Raw genomic sequence first — 22,617 nt, 5'->3', positions numbered from 1 at the left:
CTAATGAAGGGTCGTTACCAGACTTCCACAGAGCTTGTTAACAGCTCAGTACCAGCTGGAGATCCACTGTGCTATACTTGTGTTGGAGTGAAAACCTCCATATTGTCTTGTTTTATTACACTATTTCAGAGACTTGAGACTCCATAGCAACATGAAGTAATGTTGACACTAATGACACATTCTTAGAGAAAACAAAAAGGTTTTATTCATACAACCATACAGTATAAACCTGCCATTCAGGCCAAGTGCTCTCACGTTACACTTAGAAAGGACGACGAAACAAGTCAGTTACACGATAAAGAGCTGGAATCGAAGAAAATAACGAAGGCTCGTTCCGTAGTGACGGTTAGGACAGGAAGCGCTGGGCGGCCTTGCGGAGGTCGGAGGTCGTGCCGTGTTTGGCGAGCAGGTCGCGAGCCAGCGTCTGATTGGCCGCCCCGACTAGAGAGCAGCTCTGACTGAGGTAGAGGATGACCAGGCAGCTCTCCATGACGTCTGGGTGCTCGCTCTTCTGGACACGGAGAACAGGGGGAAAGGAGCAATAAAATAAAGCGATTACTGTCAGGAGAAAACTTCCTTTGTTTTTGTCAAACGGATTTTCACTTATTCCTTAATTTCCTTCACTCATTCATGCTTTCGTCACCTTCACGTCATCTGGCAGCCCCTCCAGCTCTTTGTGATGCTGGGAAACCATGGCGACCAGGGAGGGCAGGGTGTCGCCGCCAGCGCTGGAAAACAGGAAGATCAGACGTGGTGACCTCATCATGACATCACTACCATCCATTTAAATGTGTCGGGCCCAACCTCTATCTAGGTCTAACTATGTAGATGTTTTGACTGACATAAATACTCATGATGAACCTAGCAGTGAAACATGACCTACCATTGAGGAGCAGCTGTGGACTCCTGGCTGTCTGGCTGTGTGGGTTCCTGGGTGGTGGTGGAGGAGGGAGGGGAGGCCTGGCCTTCCCCAGCAGGGGGCTCCGTTTCCTGGGCGCGGCTGTGCTGGTGCACCATGGAGGCCAGTCGAAGCTGGATCTCAGCGATGGCTCTCTGGGAGGCCTGGTGCATGGCGTGGGGCTCCGAGAGGAGCAGGTCGCAGGCCGCCCTGCACCTCCCCTCCGCCCCCTCCTGCTGCTGGGGCGGCCGGGTGGTCACGCACACCCCGGGCGTGGCACTCGCGCACACTCCCGCGGGCTCGGCCAGGCCATTCTGCTTGACCACCGGCACCTCCTCCTTCTCCTCCTCCTTCTCTCCGTTCTGCATCTCCGGTGTCGCCGAGCCGTTCCGTATCTCCGCGAGGGAGCGAGGCCCGTCGGGTCCCTGGCTCTCTCCAACGGCCCTCCTCTTGGCGCTCAGGGCCCACCACAGCCCGTACAGCCAGTAGTAGCTGACGAAGGCCTCCAGGCTCTTGCTGGAGAGCCAGCCCGGCTCCTGGCCCGGCTCCAGGGACGAGGAGAAGCCCCGGACTGAGCCCACACCTGGGGGGGCAGAGAGCCCTGTTAGAGCCTGAAGATATGAGGGTGTGACGGAGGGGGGAGGTAGAGAGAGAGGGAGAGGAAGGGAGAGAGAGAGAGAGGTAGAGAGAGAGGGAGAGGAAGGGAGAGAGAGAGAGAGGTACAGAGAGAGGGAGAGGAAGGGAGAGAGGGAGAGAGGGAGAGAGGGGGAGAGGGGGAGAGAGAGAGGTAAAGAGAGAAAGAGACTGCGGCGTCTCACCTCGAGGGAAGAGCAGCGAGCAGGTCTCCGCCACCAGGGAGAACAGCCCCGCCTCCCTGGCCTTGGCCACGCCCCGCCACATCCCCTCCACTGCCGCCCCCTGGTCGCCTAGCAACCAGCTGAGGGCCGCGAGAGTCAGGTCCAGTGACAGGTGATTAAGGAGCTGAAGGGAGGGAGGGAGGGAGTAATCCCTGTTTATACAGTGTACACTTCCGAAAACATCAATGTGGACCACCCCCCTCTCCATCCAGCCCCCCCAGTCCAGCCCCCCCAGTCCAGCCTTTCCTACCTGCTTCAGGGGGATGTTGGGACTGGGCAGTGGGCTCTCCACAGCTCTCAGCACCTGCTGTAGGCCCTGCAGCTTCTCCTGGTCTCCCTCTCCCACTCCAAACTCCCTCCCCCAGACCTCCCTCACCCCCCCCAGGAGGCCGGCCTCCCCCAGAACGGGGGAGGCCCAGGGGTGAGAGGGGAGGGAGGCCTGGGGGACACCGTCGACCCCCGACAGGCACGCGCTCAGCATCTCAGTGGTGCAGAAGTGGAGGCGGTGGGCCTAGACAGAGAGAGAGAGACAGACAGAGAGACAGAGAGAGAGAGAGAGGTAGAGGGAGTGATGGAGACAAGAGGGGTAATGCAGAGGTCAGGGGTGAGGTGTGTGGAGGTCAGGGGTGAAGTAATCAGAGGTCAGGGGTCAGGTGTTTGGAGGTAATCAGAGGTCAGAGGTCGGGACTGACCAGCAGGCTGTGGTGTGTAGCGAGGACCTGCTGAGCTCCGGGCCAGTCGTGTGCGTGCGCCAGGTCCTTGGCGCAGCGCAGCGCGAGGGAGCGGGACAGCTCCGCCTCGCCCGCCACGCCCGCCAGGGCAGCGGCCGTCTTCAGAGAGCCCACGTCGTTCTTCTTGGCGATGACCTTGGCCGCGTCGAAAGGGGAGCCCGCCGCCAGATAACTGGGTGGTGAACCGGGCAGAGGGGCACACACACACACGCGTTAGCGCCCACACACACTCTTCTGCGCGTGTGTGTGAGATCTGTGATCTCCAGTCTTTAGATGGAAGTGGTCTCCAGAGAATCTGGGGAGGAAAGAGAGAGAGAGAGAGAGAGAAGAGAAAGAAGGGAGAGGGAGAGACTGTGTGTGTGTACCACTTGGCAGCAGTGGCGAGGTGTCCGTCCTTCTCCAGCTGGCCGGCCCAGAAGGTGTACAGGGTCTTGAGGACCGGGTCGTCCTCCTGCAGCCTGGCCTTGGCCAGGGCTATGGCCTCCCTGGAGGAACACACACACACACGCACACACACACACACACACACACACACACACACGCACACACAAGCACACACAAGCACACACGATAGAGGTTCCATTCAACGATTAGCGTGTGTATGTGAGTGTGTGTATGTGAGCGTGTGTATGTGTGTGTGTGTATGTGAGCGTGTGTATGTGTGTGGGTGTGGGGGACAGACCTGTACAGCTGGTGATCTCTCAGCAGCTCGATGGCCGGGTACACCTTGTGGATGGAGAGCAGGTGAGAGGCGGCCTTCTGGTACGACTCCTGCTGACACAGCTGCTTGACGTAGGCCTCCACCGTCCGACACCACACCTGATACCCCGCTGGGGTCAGAGGTCACAGGTTAACAAAAACCAGGCCAGGGGGTCACAGACCCACAAACCAGTCCCAGGGGCGGTCTTACCCATGGGAGCCACAGACAGCAGGTGGTCGTTGAGCTCGCCCTTCTCCGTGGCGACCTGCAGAGCGCCGGTGATGTCACCAGACCACAGCCTGAGGTAGACCACACAGTCGTAGTGACCCGCCTCCAGATGGCCCTCCTCTGGAACACACACACACACGAGACTGAGATCCGTCAGCTGAAGAGGAACTATCTCAAACACGTGGGGGAGGGGGTCCTGAGGACCAGGGGGGGGTCCTGAGGACCAGGGGGGGTCCTGAGGACCAGGGGGGTCCTGAGGACCGGGGCTGAAGGAGGTGAAGCTAGGTGGCTGGTAGTGGATGTCAGTCCTCACCCTCCTCCTGGAACATCCTGGACAGGGCCTGTCTGTCAGCAAACAGCCCCAGCTGGATGTGCTCTCCCTGGCCAGGAACACAGTGGGCTGGGGGGCCTAGGGGGAGGAGACCCAGAGATTACACATGATGATGGATAGATGGATGGGCGAAAGGTAGAAATATGAAAAGACCCTGAATGGACGGAGAGCTGGATAAGTGAACGAATGGATGAATGTATGGATAGATACTGGGATAGATACATTAATGGATGGATGAGTGAATGGAATATTGGACAGATGGATGGAGTGATGGGTGTAGGCAGGTGCAGCAGGGCGGAGGACCCCCACCCTGGTGCCTGGCGGTGGCCAGCGTGAGGATGTCCTGCTGGAGGTCTTCTCTGGGCCGGTGGTCCATGGAGGTGCTGAGAGGCAGCATGGAGCGAGGCTTACGCTTCTTCAGAGAGGAGGAGGGCTCTGGGGAGGAGGAGGAGGAGGAGGGAGAGAGGAAGAGGAGGGAGAGAGGAAGAGGAGGGAGAGAGGAAGAGGAGGGAGAGGGAAAGAGAGTGATAGTTACAGGGGGAGGAAGAGAGAGGATTAAAGCCACAATGAAACCAAACTACAACACGAAAAAAAACAAAGGTTCCAGGTCATGTTCTTCAGAAAGACCATCCCTACCCGCTTTCTCTTTCTTCAGGTCTCTCTTTATGGAGGCGAAGGTCTTCCCCCCACAGGGCTGCTTCTCCACCGCTGGTCTCTCCACCGAGAGGCTGGGAGGACGAGCTGAGACCCCCAAAAACCATCAAAACGTTTCAACGGGACAGAATCCTGGACAATCCTGTCTGGAAGGAATAACACAACGCACTGTACCTGTGACTGTAGAGCTGCTGGTGCTGGTGGCCTCGCTCCCCTCCTCCTCATCCTCCTCGGACGGTCCCTCTCCGGCCACAGGCGCCCCCGCCCCTCCCTTATCCCCCTCCCCCCTGAGAGAGGGGGACGGGGCCTCCTCAGCCCTCGCCACGCCTCTCCCCGGCGCCTTCTTCTTCTTCTTGGCCTTGGCCTTGGACTTCTCCCTCAGCTCCAGGGTCTTCTTCCCTGTGGGGGGGCCGGACGTTTAATAAAAACACTGCGACCTTCTTCTAGAAGGTTCCTCCACCTTCTCCTCTACTTCCGTGGTTGTTTTGGAAGCAGCCGGGAGCTGTGCTCACTGGGTCGTGTCGTGTCAGGTGTTGGGACAGCAGGTGGAAGGGGGGTGGGGTGGGGAGGACAGGTGGGGTTCCTCACCTTTAGGGGGCCTGGCGTGCTCCTGCTTGGAGACGTTCCACTCCTGGACGGTGAAGTCGTCTCCTCCGGTCCAGACCACGTCGGGCTCCACGGGGGACCACTGGACACACAGCAGCCTACCCCGGTGGCCCCGGTAGTTACACACCCCCTCCTCCTTCAGCACATCCCACACCTGGGGGAACACACACACACACACATTTACAAACATACACTTATACATATATCCAGCCGCACAGGCAAAGCAGCGACATCACCAGTGAAGTCATCGGGGACGTGTGGGGTTTGGCGCGACCCCCTGACCTGGGCGGTGCTGTCGTAGCTCACGGTGACCAGCCGGGCGTCGTGGTGAGGGCTCCAGGCCAGGCTGGTGATCTTGGCCGTGTGACCCGCCAGGCTCCGGTACGCCTCAGTCATCACCGCCGGCGAATCAGGAGGGTTCTCTGGGAAAACACATGACATCATCAGAATCAGAATCTGGTTTTATTCGCCATGTAGGTTTACACACACACGGAATTTACTGTGGCCGGAAGGTGCAAACAATAAACATATACACATATACGGATCTTCAATCAAAGTATAAAAGCACAGCAGTCCAACTGATCCTAGGAACTAACAATCTAAAAAATTTAACAATTTCAAATGTTAAATTATAAAATATATATAAAAATAAGAATAAATATATTAGATTCTTATTCATATTAGATTCTCTCCTCTTCCAGGTGACTTAGGAAATAGTGGCGGTCCTTTAATACGACCAATGAGGTTGCAGGTGTAGAGTGATTGACCAATGAGGTTGCAGGTGTAGAGTGATTGACCAATGACGTTACAGGTGTAGAGTGACGGACCAATGAGGTTGCAGGTGTAGTGATTGACCAATGAGGTTGCAGGTGTAGAGTGACGGACCAATGAGGTCGCAGGGAGAGACAGTAACTGACCTATGACAGCGCTCAGGTCGTGGACGTAGACCACGGCGTTGCTGGAGCCGGAGGCCAGCAGGTGCTGCAGCTCGGGGGCTGCGTGCTGGTGGTGCCAGCGCAGGACGTTGATGATCTTGTGGTGCTGCTGGATGCTGCATAGCAGCTTCAGACTGGGGGCCTGGTACACCTCAATGGACCTGGGGGAGAGGGGGGAGGAGCAGGGGAGAGGAGCAGGGGAGAGGAGCAGGGGAGAGGAGCAGGGGAGAGGAGCAGGAGAGAGGAGCAGGGGGGAGGAGCAGGGGGGAGGAGCAGGGGGGAGGAGCAGGGGGGAGGAGCAGGAGAGGAGCAGGGGGGAGGAGCAGGGGGGAGGAGCAGGAGAGGAGCAGGGGGGAGGAGCAGGGGAGAGGAGCAGGGGAGAGGAGCAGGGGAGAGGAGCAGGGAGGAGGAGCAGGGGGGAGGAGCAGGAGAGAGGAGCAGGGGAGAGGAGCAGGGGGGAGGAGCAGGGGGGGGATTTTCTGTGAGTCAGCACTTTAGTGTGAGGCTCCAAAAAAAGATTAAACTCTCAACTTGGACCATCTGTCACCAACCAAAAACCAAGTTGTCCTTTTTTTAAATATTTTGAGCAAAATAAAAATACAAAATCCAGGTTTATATAGTGCAGTGGCGTTTTTTTTCCTCCTATCTTCACTGCAGATCTGTAACAGCAGAGCCAACTTCTTTATCCGATTTCCAAACTTCATCAGTCATGCGGTGTGACAGGTTGATTGACAGGTGTCCTGGTTTCCTCCGACAGCCTCCATCACTCACCCGTCTTCGTTGCCGATGGCGACGACCCGGCCGTCCGGTTTCCAGCTGAGGTCTGTGTGCGGCGACAGCTTGTGCTGCGGGAACAGACGGCACCTTTCGAGAACTTTATTTAAAACAGCAGCATTGACATTCTGAAGTTGTCCTGCTGCACGCCGAGGTCAACGACGGTGCCTCGAGAGAGTGTGTGTGTGTGTGCGTATCAGCCTGTGAATGTGCACGACCTGAGTTAAAGTAGCTTTGCTTGCGGTGAACTGGATAATGATGGACATCTTTAGGGACAAGTGTGTGTGTGTGTGTGTGAGAGGAGGTGAGTGACAGGAGAGAGAGGGTCTGTGTCAGTGTGTGTATCAGTGTGTGTGTCAGTGTGTGTATCAGTGTGTGGGTGTATCAGTGTGTGTGTGAGTGTATCAGTGTGTGTGAGTGTATCAGTGTGTGTGGGTGTATCAGTGTGCGTGTGTATCAGTGTGTGTGTGTATCAGTGTGTGTGAGTGTATCAGTGTGTGTGTGTGTGTATCAGTGTGTGTGTGTGTTTGTGTATCAGTGTGTGTGTCACCTTGATGTTGTTGGTGTCTCTGATGAGGGTGTCTATGTCGGAGGCTTCAGCAGCCAGTCTGCGGGGGTCGTGCTGCAGGATGACCCCCTCCCCTGCACAGCTGTACAGGCTGTGGACCGCACACTCTCCGGGGCCCCCTGGAGCACACACACACACAGGGCGTTACATACCTGTTCAACACACACATAAACCCAGGAAACACCTACACACACACACACAGAGTTTAGTGTCAAAGTGCTTCCTCCACTTGAAAAATGAATACCAATTATTTTGGTATTATTATGAAAATAAACTGCTTTGTAATGATCTCATCTTAATGAGGTCTTTGGGGTGACGCATTACTGACATTACGAAACAACCAGGTGTTTGTTGCTTTACAACCCTCAGCAGGGCCTACAAACACACACACACACACACACTCATGTACAATGACACACACGCAAACAATCGCGTCGACGGCGCCACAAAGTTGGATGACTGATACCCTAATCAAAACGTCAGCGCACGACAGCTGCTCAAATGAACTTTCCGGAGCCTCGGTTTCCGCGGCGACGGCCCGGGGAGAGGAGGTAAGCGTTTTCTCCGCTCATTCAATTACGAGAGGAGATTAGAGCGCCGTACGGAGACCCGAGTTCTGCTGACGTGGGCCTCTGGAAACACTCTACTGGATTTGCTGGGTCAGAAAACGGTGCTTGAAACAAGCCGACTGTAGGGAGAGGGGCGGGGCAGGAGGGGGAGGGGGGGGAGGTAAACACACACAGCTGTGCGCTCGTTCTAAAACACGGTTACTGGGGGGTTATGGAGGGACGTACCAAAGGACATCGGGGGCACCGGGGGGCCCCAGGCCAGGGTGTACACGGTCTTCCTGTGGTAGCTGCTGGAGATCTGGGGTGGCCTGAGACACAAATCAAACACACCCGGACCCCAAATCCTCATTAGGGAACTGCAAACTACAGAACAGAAAGTCTGTAATAGAATAACCTACAACTTATATAACTTAAATATATATATCTATCTATATTTCATTAACATATTATGGAATTTTAAGGGATCAAATGGCAGCACTGATAATCCACAGAAAGTGACCCTGAGTGAACAGGGTCTTACTTGTTAGAGAAAGCATCGTAGATGCCAACTTTGCCATCGTCTGTCCCAAATGCCAAGGAGCCTTCTCTGGCTGGATGCCATGACAACTGCAGCGTTTCACACGGGGTTGAAAAGGGGCAAAAGTCATTTAACTTAAAACAAGATGATATTTATGTATTCAGGATCAGAACCAGCAGCTTTTCAGACGTGTCTACGGGATACCCTCCCTCCCACACACACACACACCCCACCCTCCCACACACACCCTCCCACACACACACACACCCCACCCTCCCACACACACCCTCCCACACACACACCGTCCCACACACACACCCCCATCCTCCCACACACACCCTCCCACACACACCCTCCCACACACACACCGTCCCACACACACACCCCCATCCTCCCACACACACACCCCACCCTCCCACACACACACACACCCTCCCACACACACACACACACCCTCCCACACACACACACACACACCCCCCATCCTCCCACCCCCCCACACACCCTCCCACACACCCCCTCCCACACACCCTCCCACACACACCCTCCCACACACACCCTCCCACACACACACACACCCCACCCTCCCACACACACCCTCCCACACACCCTCCCACACACACCCTCCCACACACACACACACCCCACCCTCCCACACACACACACACCCCACCCTCCCACACACACCCTCCCACACACACACACACCCCACCCTCCCACACACACCCTCCCACACACACACCGTCCCACACACACACCCCCATCCTCCCACACACACCCTCCCACACACACACCGTCCCACACACACACCCCCATCCTCCCACACACACACCCCACCCTCCCACACACACACACACCCTCCCACACACACACACACCCTCCCACACCCACACCCCCTATCCTCCCACACACACACCCCACCCTCCCACACACACCCCACCCTCCCACACACACCCTCCCACACACACACCGTCCCACACACACACCCCCATCCTCCCACACACACACCCCACCCTCCCACACACACACACACCCTCCCACACACACCCCACCCTCCCACACACACCCTCTCACACACACACACACCCTCCCACACCCACACCCCCTATCCTCCCACACACACACCCCCCCACCCTCCCACACACACACCCCCCATCCTCCCACACCCTCCCACACACACACACACACACACCCTGCCACCCCATCGCTCCATCTCTCACCGCCGTGACTTTGGACTTGATGCCCTGCCAGAAGGTTTTGGTGTCGTAGCGGTTTTGGAGGCCCAGCGTGCCCCAGACCCGGACCATGCTGTCCCCCACACCCAGCCCCAGGCTGCCCGTGGCCACGGGGGAGAAGGCCAGGCAGTACACAAACCCCCCCAGGGTGGGGAGAGTCCAGCAGCAGTCCAGGGAGGACAGGTCCCAGCACTTGACCTGGGAGAGAGAGAGAGAGAGAGAGAGAGAGAGAGAGAGAGAGAGAGAGAGAGAGAGGGGGGGGGGGGGGGGAGGAAGAGAGAGAGAGGAGGGGAGAGGGGGGGAGGAGAGAGAGAGAGAGAGGAGGGGAGAGGGTGTCGATGTAGTAGCTACAGTGATAGGAGAGTGTGTGTGTGTGTGCAGCAGCTACAGTAACAGGGGTGTGTGTGTGTGTGTGTGTGCAGGTGTAGTTGGGGTGTAGCAGGGTGTGTGCCCCCCCCCCCCCCCCCTCACCTCTCGGTCCATGGAGGTGCTGAGGAGAAGCTCCCTGCCGTCGGGCAGGAGCACGGAGCTCATGTTGAACACGATCCTGCTGTGGTTCTGCCCCTCCGACCCGCCCAGCAGGCTCCACCTCTGCTTGCCCACCCGCGCCAACTCCCACAGCACCAGCTCTCCCCTGGGGACACACACAGGAGGGCAGCCAGGGGGAGGGAGGGGGCAACCAGGAGGGTAGGGGAGGACCAGAGTGGTAGAAGGGGAACACAGGCGAGGCAACCAGGACAGACAAGGGCAACTGTTAGCCAACAAATAAATCAGGACACAATTCAGCTCTACTGAGTGTCTGAGGCAATGAATCATGGGACTGTTACTGATAAGTTATGATGCTAACGATGTTGATAAGACAATAATGAGGTCTTAATTCAGAAGGCTTGTGTGTGTGTGTGTGTGTGTGTGTGTGTGTGTGTGGATGCTTGCTAGTGTTCTCTCTCACCCAAAGCAGCTGGACAGCAGCTGCGTGGGCTTGCTCCGGGGCCAGTGCACCGTGAGCCAGAGCCTCTCCTTCACCCCGGGATCGACCCCTGACCCCCGCCTCTTCAGGAAGGGCAGCTTCAGGGTCATCACAGCTGCGGGAGGGAGGGACGGAGAGAGGGAGGGAGGGGCAGTGAGTCTCTATGAAACGCCCTCCTGCGTTCATTAGGAACATGTTGGATGGAAGCATCGAACAACTATAGTTTTCCAGGACGTCTGACCTTTGCCCTTTGCCGTACTCCAGATCCTCACGGTCTGGTCTTTGCTTCCTGAAGCCAGGTATCCGCCCTTCTCTGTACCCTCACTCACTCCATTGGTGGATTCTGAGATAGACAGGTTCATTAGCCAATCACACAGCCGAAACCTCATCCGTTTGTAATGACTTCCCGGATGTTCCTGTCTCTTCCCGGGCCCCACCTGTGATGTCATCCGGCCGGCTGTGTAGCCCCTCCTCATTGGGCGTGGGGGCCCAGGACAGGGCGTGGATCTCGTCGTCATGACCACGGAGTCGGTGCACCACCTCGCCCTTCTTGGTGACGTCAACCAGCACGATCATCCCGTCCTTGTACCTGGCGAGGGAAAAAAACTAAATCTGATTAAAAGAAAACAATATTTCTGTTCTTATGTCTAGGTACATTACACTGACATTTTATTCATTTAGCAGGTGCCTTTATCCAAAGCGACGTACAAATAGTGCATATAGAAAGCGCTGCAGAAAACCGAGGATCAGAACTGCTTGCTAAGTGAGTCCTGGATACAATATCTTACCCAACAGCCAAGATGTTCCAGGTGTGAGGAGAACAGGAGAGGGAGAAGATGTTCCTGGGTTCAGGGAAGAAGCTGCTGGTGTCTCCCGTGTTGTACCAGTAACACACCACAATGCCCTTCTCATCGCCAGACACCACCAGGTTCTTATCGACTGGTGACCAGTGCAGGGCTGTGATGGTGTTCTAAGGAGGCATGAGAAAAACGGGTTAATGACGGCTAGCTACACGTAGCTTCCACCGACATCTCCCGACTGTGGGATGTGGGTTATTAAGGAGGTCAGCCACGTAGTCAGGCAACGGTAGTGTAAGGGGGTGAAAGTAGTGAGTTTGGATCGCTACTCACCTGGTGGGATTTGTGTTCCTTAATGAAGACTTTCTCATCGGTGTCCCAGAATTTGACGGTGCCATCGTCGGAGGTGCTGGCACAAATGTGACTCAGGTCCCCGTGGTGACAGAACGATATGCCGGATACTCTTTCTCTGTGGCCCACCAACTCTCCTGAAAGTACCGATGAAACGGGACAGCGAATATAGAAATCAACAACAGATGTCGCGGAAAAAAACAGTTCACTGTCTGTCATAACATTGCGTACATGCCTGATAGTTAGCTACCTGATACACGTACTTACCGACAACTACACAAGACGATGCTGTAACGTCCACCAAATAAATTGTATTCTTGGCTCCAAAACCTAATATACCCTTGTCATTCGTGTCACTGCATCGCGAGCAGTACCAGTTGGGAGAGGCTGGAAGAAGTCTTTCGTGCATGTTGAGCAGTATTGTCAGCTATTCTGTACAAAAAAAAATACAACTTTGAAATCCTTCCTTGAGTTATCACATGCACATGTTAACTGCAGCGTTCATGCTTCCATCAAAACAGTGCGACTGTCGTATAATGGAATATAGTGTTGTAAAACTTCTACGGAGAATGATTAGGGACAAATTGTACTCCATGCATTAGATGGCCGTGATATTTCTATTTATTTTGACTCTGGACAGTAAGTTACGAGTTCATGCATAATAATTTGGTGATACCAATATTCTCCAGATTCAAACTATATAAATTGTTGAGAGCATTTCTTTCATTAACCTTATTCGGTTTACCTTTTACCGTAAAGCAAAATGTGTCGCTAAACCTTAATCATGGCTGCCTCCATCATGACAGGAGGTGGTAAGTTGCTTTTCTTTTGCATTACACGTCGTATCAGTTAAATTTGTACGAGTTTTTATTGTAACGTACGATTTTATTACTATGTTTTTCTTTTTCACAGGACTCACATTTCTAAGGGGCTTAGTTGGGCAAATCCAGCCAAGGTGAGGTTCATCAGCTGTAACCTACCTAGCGAATATAGCTAACTAGCATCATCCCGTCTTTACTATTAGTAATACTAACGAACATATAAGATTAATCAAATGTACAAACTTGCTAGATGTGTATGTTAGCTGCACCACAACTTATCATTGACGTAATCTCTGACATCCATCTACATGTACATCGATCAGCAATCCATATGATGACATTCTCTCCGCTATCGTTCTAGGTTGCTCGCCTTTGGGGGACCCCTGCAAATATCCACAATACACACCAGCACCGCTCTGGACTCCAGCAAGAACTGGGAAAGAAAGAATCTAACGGTGTATCCACCACAACTTTCAAATGAACCTCGACGCGCTGCTGTGAGTAAATATGATGGAAGATAAGAGTTATTCAGCCACGCTAACGTGATTTTCTTTCCTATTTTATATGATGGTGAAAGCGGATTTATCTTTTCCTGCTAAATCGTGGCAGTGAGTTAACTATGACTTGCAAGGACTGTCAGAAGCGTTTAAAACGAAGTCTGTAACCCCGTGGGCGTTGAGTAATTAATCCAAACCGTTATCTCCATTTCAGGAGGTGCACCACTGTAGAAGGCAGATCAAGTACAGCAAGGACAAGATGTGGTATCTGTCTAAAATGGTGAGAGATTGCTGCCTAATGTCTGAATGTACTATGAATGTTAACTAATGGCTGAATTGGGTGATTGTTGTGTTGTCCATAACCAGCCCTTGTGACTTTGGATAGATTATCTATTTAGATGTTATTGTGGACTGCACAAGGTCAGTTAGAACAAAATGTGACCTATTTCACTGTTTTGGACTTATTGTACGTCCAAAGCTAGCTTCTCAGTGCTGTGGGTGGGCTTTAACCAATTAAACTTGGGTTACATAAACAGGTGGTCTAGATATGTCATCACATATTCTCATATTGTTCCCCCAACAGATTAAAGGGCTGAGCATTGACGAGGCCATCGCACAGCTGGAGTTCAACAACAAGAAAGGAGCAAAGATCATGAAAGAGGTTTGACCCACAAGTCCTATTTACACTCAAACGAAGCTACTTCATAATGTCCGAACGACCCTGAACACTCCAGGCCCACTGCACATCCAGCCGTGTCTGTTTGTAATGTAACGATGAGGTCATTGGTCAGAGAATGCTTTTATCAAGAGCAGTAACAGGGTGGGATTTGAACCAGAGACGTCTTGGATCTTCAGTCTAAACCGCTAACCACGGAGCCACACCATCCCCTGTGTTCTGGGTGTGGCGTGCTAACCTTCTAGCATCTTCTCCCAGGTCCTACAGGAGTGTTAGGGTTACCCTGTTCTGAGCATCTGTGTTCTGGGTGTGGCGTGCTAACCTTCTAGCATCTTCTCCCAGGTCCTGTAGGAGGGTTAGGGTTCCCCTGTTCTGAGCGTCTGTGTTCTGGGTGTGGCATGCTAACCTTCTAGCATCTTCTCCCAGGTCCTACAGGAGTGTTAGGGTTAGGGTTACCCTGTTCTGAGCATCTGTGTTCTGGGTGTGGCATGCTAACCTTGTAGCATCTTCTCCCAGGTCCTACAGGAGGCTCAGGAGATGGCTGTGAGGAACCACAACGTGGAGTACAAATCCAACCTGTTTGTTGGTAAGTGTGGCTCGCTGTGTGTCATGTCTAGCCTGTCTCGCTGTGTCGTGTCCAGCCTGCCTCGCTGTGTCGTGTCTAGCCTGCCTCGCTGTGTCCTGTCTAGCCTGCCTCGCTGTGTCGTGTCTAGCCTGCCTCGCTGTGTCGTGTCTAGCCTGCCTCGCTGTGTCGTGTTCAGCCTGCCTCGCTGTGTCCTGTCTAGCCTGCCTCGCTGTGTCGTGTCTAGCCTGCCTCGCTGTGTCCTGTCTAGCCTGCCTCACTGTGTCCTGTCTAGCCTGCCTCGCTGTGTCCTGTCTAGCCTGCCTCGCTGTGTCGTGTTCAGCCTGCCTCGCTGTGTCCTGTCTAGCCTGCCTCGCTGTGTCCTGTCTAGCCTGCCTCGCTGTGTCGTGTCTAGCCTGCCTCGCTGTGTCCTGTCCAGCCTGCCTCGCTGTGACGTGTCTAGCCTGCCTCGCTGTGTCGTGTCTAGCCTGCCTCGCTTTGTCGTGTCCAGCCTGCCTCGCTGTGACGTGTCTAGCCTGCCTCGCTGTGTCGTGTCTAGCCTGCCTCGCTGTGTCTTGTCAAGCCTGCCTCGCTGTGTCCTGTCTAGCCTGCCTCGCTGTGTCCTGTCTAGCCTGCCTCGCTGTGTCCTGTCTAGCCTGCCTCGCTGACGTCACCTGGAACAGCAGGCAGGAAATGGGTCTTTCAGACAGAGATTGGCCGAACACGACACACACACGAGTGTGTGTGTGTAGACTTTCGACCCATCCCTCTCTCCTCTCCTCCTCTCTCCAGCGGACGCCTTCACCGGGAAAGGGAAGTATCTGAAGCGTATCCGGTACCACGGCCGAGGTCGCTTCGGCATCATGGATAAAGTTCACTGTCACTTCTTCGTCAAGCTGATGGAGGGAGTCCCTCCCAAGGTGGAGGAGAAGACCGGCTTCGACCTGGCCAAGGACTACGTCCAACAGCTGAAGAGCCGAACCATCATCCACAGCCTATAGTACCACGACAACGTGTGTGTGTTGATTTCATGCTTGTAAATAAATTGTGTTCTGTGTCTCACGTTTTAGATGGGTGTGTTTCTTTAAATGTTTCAAGATCAAGCAGATGAGGAGTTTATAAGTATTTATGATATTTTTTTTGTGTCTATGACGTTGTGCGTCCCTGTTGCTGCTCCGAAGATCCTTGTTCTAATCAGGTTGCTAAGGTGACTTCAGAATGTCAGTTCCAGTGCAGTGATTTTGAGCTTTTCAGTAAACTCTTTTCTCCAAGGCCAGCCAGGCAAGCCATGTTGTGTAGGAAGGCGAGCTGTCATATATATTTATCATGAGAGGTTTGGCCAATGCCAGTCACTAGTGGAGCTTCGGAGCATGGGAACAAAACCACTGCCAGAAAATTCTTCAGCACGGATGAATACACACCTCCTCTACGCCTCCAACCGTTCAGCATTCACCGGCCAAATCCCCGTCTTCCCGACTTCAGAGGCCTCCTGACAGGTTGAGAGGTTTGTTGATGACAACGGTTCCCATGCCGTGTAGAAGGCTGTCACAGCGGCCTTCCGTCTTCGGGTGGAGAGGAGTGCTCTAGCTAACGACAGAGACATCCTCCGGGTCTGTAAGCATAAAAGCTATGACAGCCAATTAAGTTTAGAATGCTTCAGGGTCGCGAGACTAAAGCAGCTAGGCTGACATGTTGTCTCCCGGTTTGTATATAGCTACTTCCCGATCCTACTTGATGCCGTACGTCAGCTTAACTTAAACAAACGATTCGTTTCTAGACTCTAGAGCTGCAGTTTTCCTTTATCAAGTGGAGAGTTCAATTAATGTAATGTTGTTCTGTTTTTGTTCAACTTCCATCTTTGTCAAATCCAACCGTCTCGAAAATCTTAAGTTCTCTAACATCTAGTAAAGGCTTCTGTGAGAGTGGAGACCTGGAGTCTGATCTCTCCTGTTTCTAATTGCCCTTTTCTTCCACGCTCCCAATGTTGCAGCCCAAGCCCTCCTATCAGTCTGTCTCCCTCCACACCAAAGCCCCGCACGGCTCTCAATGGCTTTGAGTGTATTTTCAAATAAAATGCCATCTCCTGGCCCCAATTTCAGCAGACAAGTGCCCTCAATTTCAGGTTAGAGCCCTTGTCCGTCCCCTGGTTCCCCGAACACAATAGCTGAAGAGCTGCAACAGGAGCAGATGTTACCTCCTCTCTCTGCCCTGAACCAAGAAAAAGCACATTCACTATCACACACGTGATTGCGTGTGGAATTCTCCTCCGCCCCAGCGATCAAAGAGGAGGCAGTAACTGATTATTCTTTTTTCTTACTTTCTTTTCCACGTCATAGTTGTGATAACACATGGTAGACATCAGATTACATGACCATCACACATATTTTTGAATCACATGAGTTATTACCACTCACAGGAGTTAAACATCACATGTGATATGATTGCGAATTTGTTGCGGTTTTCAAACTGGGGCATCCAGGGAGGAAACGTGACACAGCGAGGCAGGCTAGACAGGACACAGCGAGGCAGGCTAGACAGGACACAGCGAGGCAGGCTAGACAGGACACACAGCGAGCCACACTTACCAACAAACAGGTTGGATTTGTACTCCACGTTGTGGTTCTTCACAGCCATCTCCTGAGCCTCCTGTAGGACCTGGGAGAAGATGCTAGAAGGTTAGCATGCCACACCCAGAACACTGTGTGTGTGTGTGTGTGTGTGTGTGTGTGTGTGTGTGTGTGTGTGTGTGTGTGTGTGTGTGTGTGTGTGTGTGTGTGTGTGTGTGTGTGTGTGTGTGTGTGTGTGTGTGTGTGTGTGTGTGTGTGTGTGTGTGTGTGTGTGTGTGTGTGTGTGTGTGTGTGTGTGTGTGTGTGTGTGTGTGTGTGTGTGTGTGTGTGTGTGTGTGTGTGTGTGTGTGTGTGTGTGTGTGTGTGTGTGTGTGTGTGTGTGTGTGTGTGTGTGTGTGTGTGTGTGTGTGTGTGTGTGTGTGTGTGTGTGTGTGTGTGTGTGTGTGTGTGTGTGTGTGTGTGTGTGTGTGTGTGTGTGTGTGTGTGTGTGTGTGTGTGTGTAGGGGTTGAGTGGATTGGATTCCAAGTGCAGAAACTTCTACCACATCAACTTTTCCCCGTAGAGACGTGTCACCTCAAGGCCATGATACACAGGCAACTTTCAGAGACACTATCACGGCCTTTAGTCACCAATGAATAAGACATTTCCGGCGGAGCGCAATGTCAAGACGGAAACACAAAACTCAGTCCCAACCGTCATCCCAGAATGGCAATTTTTCCACGATGAATGATTTAAGGAATTAAATAATGGATCGTTTCAAACCGTATGCACATCGACCGCAGCTAAAGTGCGAGCTGGTTGGGGAGAAGGTTGTGAAAGACCAAAAAGTCTGGATTCGGAGGCTCGCTTTGATAATTCATGGCTGAACATGAGGTCGTGCATAATGCCACGCCGCTCTGCTGAGTGTTTTTCCATTCTAGCCCAGGTAGGTGGTTCTGTTCCGTGTGGTGTTGCTAACGCATTACATGGCTGGATGGTTGAGGAATTGTGTTTGCTGCTAACATGGCTGGGGAGTTGAAGAATTGTGTTTGCTGCTAACATGGTTTGGGAGTTGAAGAATTGTGTTTGCTGCTAACATGGTTGGGGGGGGGGGGGGGTGAGGTGAGGTGCAGCAGGGAAGCTGTCATCTGTAGAGTGGAAGTAATACATGCATTTTGCTGTATTCTTTATGTTGAGCGTCGATTTGGATGGACAGCAGCAAGGAATATCAGATCACACACACTCTCCACACACACACACACACACACTCACACACATCGTTCTGACTGATGCCAACAGCTGGTGCACCTGGAGGCCTGGAAAGAAAATGTTTGCTAATCAAACTCTTACACGGCAACACTTGTCAAACCCGCATCTCACTAGTGTTTTCCAAGTTGTTTCATGTCTCGTACTGTCTTCCTCGATGATACGAGGTTTTAGTAGCAGCGAACACATCTTTATTCATCCACAGAATAGAAGGTAGTGCTCGTGATGTGAAGTCGGTTGGATATGCACTCTGCAATTTTACTGTAGGTGTCACTGTTGTGTTGCGTCTAAAAGACACTTTGCACCAAATTATGCAAGAAGAAAGGAGATTTGTTGGGGGGGGCGGGGGGGGCGACTTAGTTCCCTGTCATAACGGAATGGAAGACTTTGCTCACAATCCGCATTCCGGCAGACAACATCTATACACGGCTTTGTTGAATCGTCTCATTGGATTGATCACATTGCGGCCTTCAACAGTCGGTTTCTGTTTCCTCCGACCGCTGCGTTGAATAGCAGACCGTTACTATTGACGCCACGCTAGTGGAAGCAATGAAATAATTGTAAATAAATAAAACCTTTTTAAAAATCAATACTTTGTGACAAATTATAGATTCAATTTGGAAGTAGCCGTGTAATAAGCAGGATAATGTACAACGCGACGGTCATTATTGCGAAATAAACCCCTTCAGGGTGACTGAACACCCCTTCTGCATCACTCTGTCGAGGTTTATTTCGCATTAACGACCGGCGCGCTGTACATGATCCCTTACATAAGAAATCATGAGCGGAGCAGATTTTGGAAGCGAAATGAACCCAATTCATTCCGATCCTGTTGGCTGTGAACTCTTCATGTTTTTAATGAATCTGGATTTTAATATTTCGATTTGTTACACTTGACCTTCTCAGTTATAGGAATGTGGGGGCCACAAATTGCGAGCTCTGGAAAATAGGATGGCAGAGGATTGAGAAGGCAGAATGTCACGTCTGCACAGATCATATAGCCTAAGTCACTCCTCCAATTGTCACTGTCATTCAAGTGTTGTTAAGTAGAAGTAATTGAAATAGACATATGTGGTATTAGACACAGACAAGGAGAGTAGGTGCAATGCCACTGGTACAACTGTAGACCGTGTGTGCGTGCGTGCATATCATGTGTGCGCGTGTATGTGTGTGTGGAAGCGGACGTGTGAACTCTTAACATATTAACTTTAACTAGTGTGTTTCCATCTCTAGCAAATAAAATAAAATAAAAATCCGAATTTCTTTTAGGTACTAAAAAACATTGCACCTCTATCCAGTTAATGAAATATTGATTTGGAAATGTATTGTGAGCCGACAAAAGCTTTTAAAGTGCTTAGTGTCTTTGCTGGGAGCCAACTTCATCTGTTACTTTTGAAAACATTCCCCAGAAACCCAATAATTGATAATGTTCTCCAGGCAAAAATGATCTTAGCTATTATTGTACTTGTAGTGTCACCTCTAGGTTTGTGTTCAAAGGAAACCCAGTCTCATGTGACATTCTGTATGTCACATGACATCCCTGGCCAATAGGCTGAAACGGTTTCAAAACTAAACTGACAGTTGGAAATTGCTTATTTAATAATGTGTGTGTGTTTTAAAATAAATGTAAATGAATAAAAAATGAATAAATGTCAATGTTTTATTCATTCGAAAGGGGAAAAGTTAGTCAGTTAGCATTTTTTTTTTACATTGATTTGTACCTTCACCGCACCCATGAGGTTATAAAATGGACCAGGATGACAACCAAGACAGTAATTGAGTTCAGGGCTGTGTCTCTGAGGGAGTGTGTTGGGGAGGACACATCAGAGATCAGGTTATCACAACATACCTCCAGTCCTCCTGGCCCTGTCGGAGGTCATCGCTCATCTTCCAGAACTTCCAGAGCAAGCGAACACACCCCTGTCTGCCAAACATCACCAGGTCAGCATGGTCACACCCCGGTTGCTCCCAAGAAGAAGGCGATGGAGGAAGAGGGAAGGGTGGGGACACAAGATTGTTGGGACGTGGCCCTGTGGAGCTGCAACCCCCCCCCTCCTCTAGCCCCCCCAACCCCCCCTCCTCTACCCCCCCCCCCCCCCTTCCTCTACCCCCCCCCCCCCCCCTTCCTCTTACCTCAAGTGATTAACTCACTTTCTCTCCACCTCTGTTCCTTCCAAGGCTCCAGCAAATGGAACCCAGCCCTCCCTGTCAGTCTACCAGAACAAATGCCTGGCCCGGCCCACAGTTCATCAGTCCTCTAACTGATGGAACAGCTCACCCTATGCCTCCCCCCCTCCCTCCCTCCCTCCCTCCCTCCCTCCCTCCCTCCCTCCCTCCCGACCTCCCTCCCTCCCGACCTCCCGACCTCCCTCCCTCCCACACGCACAGACACACCTCCCCCCGCACTGAACCCCTCGCTCTCATTTAATGATAACCATCACCTGTTCCCCCGCATACGCCCCACTCCAGCTGACTCCTGAATAATTGGACAGAGCCTTTAGCTTGATTAATTTGATTACGGCATTGCTCACTGTCCTCCAGCCAGCTCCTGGAAACACAGGTGTTTGAGTATTTATTAATTAGAACCGTAATTGATTTGGAAATGTCGGTTGCAAGGTTGTTGGTTGTGTATCAAGCGCCAAACCCCCAACAAGACATTGTTGTGTTTTCCCTGTTAGGAAGATAAATGAAGTTGGTTTTGAAGCAGATTGGAGAGCAGATCCTAGTATTGGGGAGTCTGGTTGAACACGTGTCTGCTGATCCTACTGATCCTGGGTCAGAACAAGGTTAACTGAAGGAGACGGGACTAGGAATCCTCCCAAACACATCTTTCTTTCCCTTACGAAACCCATCATAACTGGATGGCTGAAAGCCTGAACTCAATCCTCAATCTTCAGCATGGCTGATGATAATCCACCATTTTGACTTTTTTTAAATCCAAAGCGACGTACAAATGGTGCATGTAGGACAGCAGAAGATCAAGGATCAGAAGACCACATCACAAAGTGACCACATCTCAGTTATTGTAGTTCAGTTAGCAGTTTTATCCATAGTGACAGAGGGGGGTATTGAGCCTGCAACCTCTCTGCAGTTATATGCTCAACCCACTGAGCTAAACCCACCCCCAGAAAGGAATGGACCAAGGAAGTTACATTTACTCTAAGAATACCAGAACACGCCCCACGACTCAACATAAACACGAAATCCATGCATTTAGATGTCCTTGTATGGTTGGTGAGAACAGGCTAGCGCGAAAAGGAGAGTTAGATATGATTCAGTGTCTGTAATTGAAAAGGGCTAGTGTGAACAGGTTCTCAATGCTGCTTTCTTCCTTCCCTGCAATTACAGCAGGAGAAAGCAAGAAAAGCAATGTGGATGTGGGCAGACCTCATCGTGCGGAAAGCGGATGCAGCATGTTATTTGTCATGCTGCGAATCAACATGAGCTCTACATGTCAAACCATTTCCAATACCAACCCGGGGGGAACACAAATCTAATTTTAGCCTCGGTCTCTGCGCCGCGGAGGCAGGTTCGGGAGGATGGGGTTGGTCGCATGCGATGTTTACGAGAGGTGGGATCTGAGGTGGGCTTGGAACCCTGGGAGGATCGTTAACATCCCTGATTACCGACCACCCAAGGTTGAGGAAAAGTCCAGAAAAAGCCAGATTGAGATTGATTTTTCTGACACTCTCTACCTCGGGATCAGGTAGGAAGACTTATGAGGTAAGAGTAGTCGTAAACATCCAGCATGGGATCCACAGGCCACTGGTTACCCTCCGAATGAAGGGTTTAAGGCCAGGGAGGTCATAAAGGTTTATGGTGTGGTTTGATTGCTGTGGAGGTGGTTGGCTTCATCCAGATAAGCCTGAATCAGACTGGATGGGAAGAGAAGGCTCATCTGCTTGGATGTCTTCCCTGATGTGTGAGTACAGATCTGGTGCATCTCTTCTTCTTACAATCTCTCTCGCTCTACTTTTTTTCTCCGTCCTTCACCTGTTCGCCCTCCTTCTCTCATTCCTCTCCTCCCCACCCCTCTCCTCCCCACCCCTCTCCCTCCCCACCCCTCTCCTCCCACCTCTCTCCTCCCCACCCCCTCACCATCCCTCCCCTCCCCTCTCCACCCCACCCCCTCTCCTCCCCACTCCTCTCCTCTCATTCCTTCCCCTCTCCACCCCTCCCCTCTCCACCCTTCCCCTCTCCTCCCCACCCCTCCCCTCCCGACCCCTCTCCTCCCGACCCCTCTCCTTCCCACTCCTCTCCACCCCTCCCCTTTCCTCTCCTCCCCACCCCTCCCCTCTCTCTCAGCATTTTAAACACAAATTGTCTCACAGTTGAATCTGCCTTGGTTGCTCTTCTCATACTTGGTTTCTTTTTTTCTCGTGCGGCTTTGTCAGCAAAGCCTCAAGTAGAGACATGCATTCTCTTATTGTCCAAGAAGTGGAACAATTCCTGCTAAGATCGATGGAAGCCTCTCCACCGGTTAACTTGGATGGCTGTGGATTGATCCATCTGAAAGCAGCCATGCAAGCG

The 22,617-nt window shown here is 52.2% G+C and overlaps 2 protein-coding genes across 3 annotated transcripts; one reads left to right on the top strand and one right to left on the bottom strand.

Annotated features, from left to right (window-relative positions):
- Positions 1 to 191: 191 nt before the first annotated feature.
- gemin5 (gem (nuclear organelle) associated protein 5) lies at positions 192 to 12,215 on the bottom strand. 2 transcript variants are annotated; one of them, XM_067229152.1, is made up of 28 exons: positions 11,986 to 12,215; positions 11,701 to 11,855; positions 11,359 to 11,540; positions 11,008 to 11,159; positions 10,812 to 10,913; positions 10,553 to 10,685; positions 10,075 to 10,237; positions 9,589 to 9,801; positions 8,372 to 8,457; positions 8,077 to 8,159; positions 7,265 to 7,401; positions 6,712 to 6,785; positions 5,923 to 6,101; positions 5,288 to 5,427; positions 4,988 to 5,159; positions 4,574 to 4,798; positions 4,382 to 4,486; positions 4,055 to 4,180; positions 3,728 to 3,823; positions 3,397 to 3,534; positions 3,169 to 3,316; positions 2,852 to 2,971; positions 2,448 to 2,658; positions 2,006 to 2,266; positions 1,717 to 1,879; positions 884 to 1,481; positions 644 to 728; positions 192 to 511 (listed from the first exon to the last, which is right to left on the bottom strand). In XM_067229152.1, the coding sequence occupies exons 1-28, from the start codon at positions 12,125 to 12,127 to the stop codon at positions 347 to 349; spliced, it is 4,554 nt and encodes a 1,517-aa protein (XP_067085253.1). In that variant the 5' UTR covers positions 12,128 to 12,215; the 3' UTR covers positions 192 to 346. The 2 variants fall into 2 exon arrangements, with proteins under 2 accessions (XP_067085253.1, XP_067085254.1); XM_067229153.1 differs by having other exon boundaries at positions 192 to 508.
- A 284-nt stretch (positions 12,216 to 12,499) lies between these two features.
- mrpl22 (mitochondrial ribosomal protein L22) lies at positions 12,500 to 15,336 on the top strand. The gene is made up of 7 exons (XM_067229154.1): positions 12,500 to 12,530; positions 12,631 to 12,673; positions 12,901 to 13,036; positions 13,251 to 13,316; positions 13,620 to 13,697; positions 14,229 to 14,298; positions 15,067 to 15,336. Exons 1-7 carry the CDS (start codon positions 12,503 to 12,505, stop codon positions 15,273 to 15,275), a joined length of 630 nt encoding a protein of 209 aa, XP_067085255.1. The 5' UTR covers positions 12,500 to 12,502; the 3' UTR covers positions 15,276 to 15,336.
- Positions 15,337 to 22,617: the final 7,281 nt, after the last annotated feature.

Source organism: Osmerus mordax, chromosome 25 (genome assembly GCF_038355195.1).
Source record: "Osmerus mordax isolate fOsmMor3 chromosome 25, fOsmMor3.pri, whole genome shotgun sequence".
Lineage (NCBI taxonomy): Eukaryota > Metazoa > Chordata > Actinopteri > Osmeriformes > Osmeridae > Osmerus > Osmerus mordax.
Note: the sequence above shows the minus strand (reverse complement) of the source record. Positions and strands in the feature narration are given on the sequence as shown.

Excerpts from the sequence above, each read along its gene's own strand:
- gemin5 (XM_067229152.1), bottom strand. The coding sequence starts at position 12,127 with ATGCACGAAAGACTTCTTCCAGCCTCTCCCAACTGGTACTGCTCGCGA. Across the intron at positions 7,402-8,076 it reads GGTGCCCCCGATGTCCTTTG|GGGGCCCCGGAGAGTGTGCG; the intron begins GTACGTCCCTCC and ends TGTGTGCTCCAG. Across the intron at positions 2,659-2,851 it reads CTCGCCACTGCTGCCAAGTG|TTATCTGGCGGCGGGCTCCC; the intron begins GTACACACACAC and ends TTCACCACCCAG.
- mrpl22 (XM_067229154.1), top strand. The coding sequence starts at position 12,503 with ATGGCTGCCTCCATCATGACAGGAGGTG. Across the intron at positions 12,531-12,630 it reads CTCCATCATGACAGGAGGTG|GACTCACATTTCTAAGGGGC; the intron begins GTAAGTTGCTTT and ends TCTTTTTCACAG. Across the intron at positions 13,317-13,619 it reads TGTGGTATCTGTCTAAAATG|ATTAAAGGGCTGAGCATTGA; the intron begins GTGAGAGATTGC and ends TTCCCCCAACAG.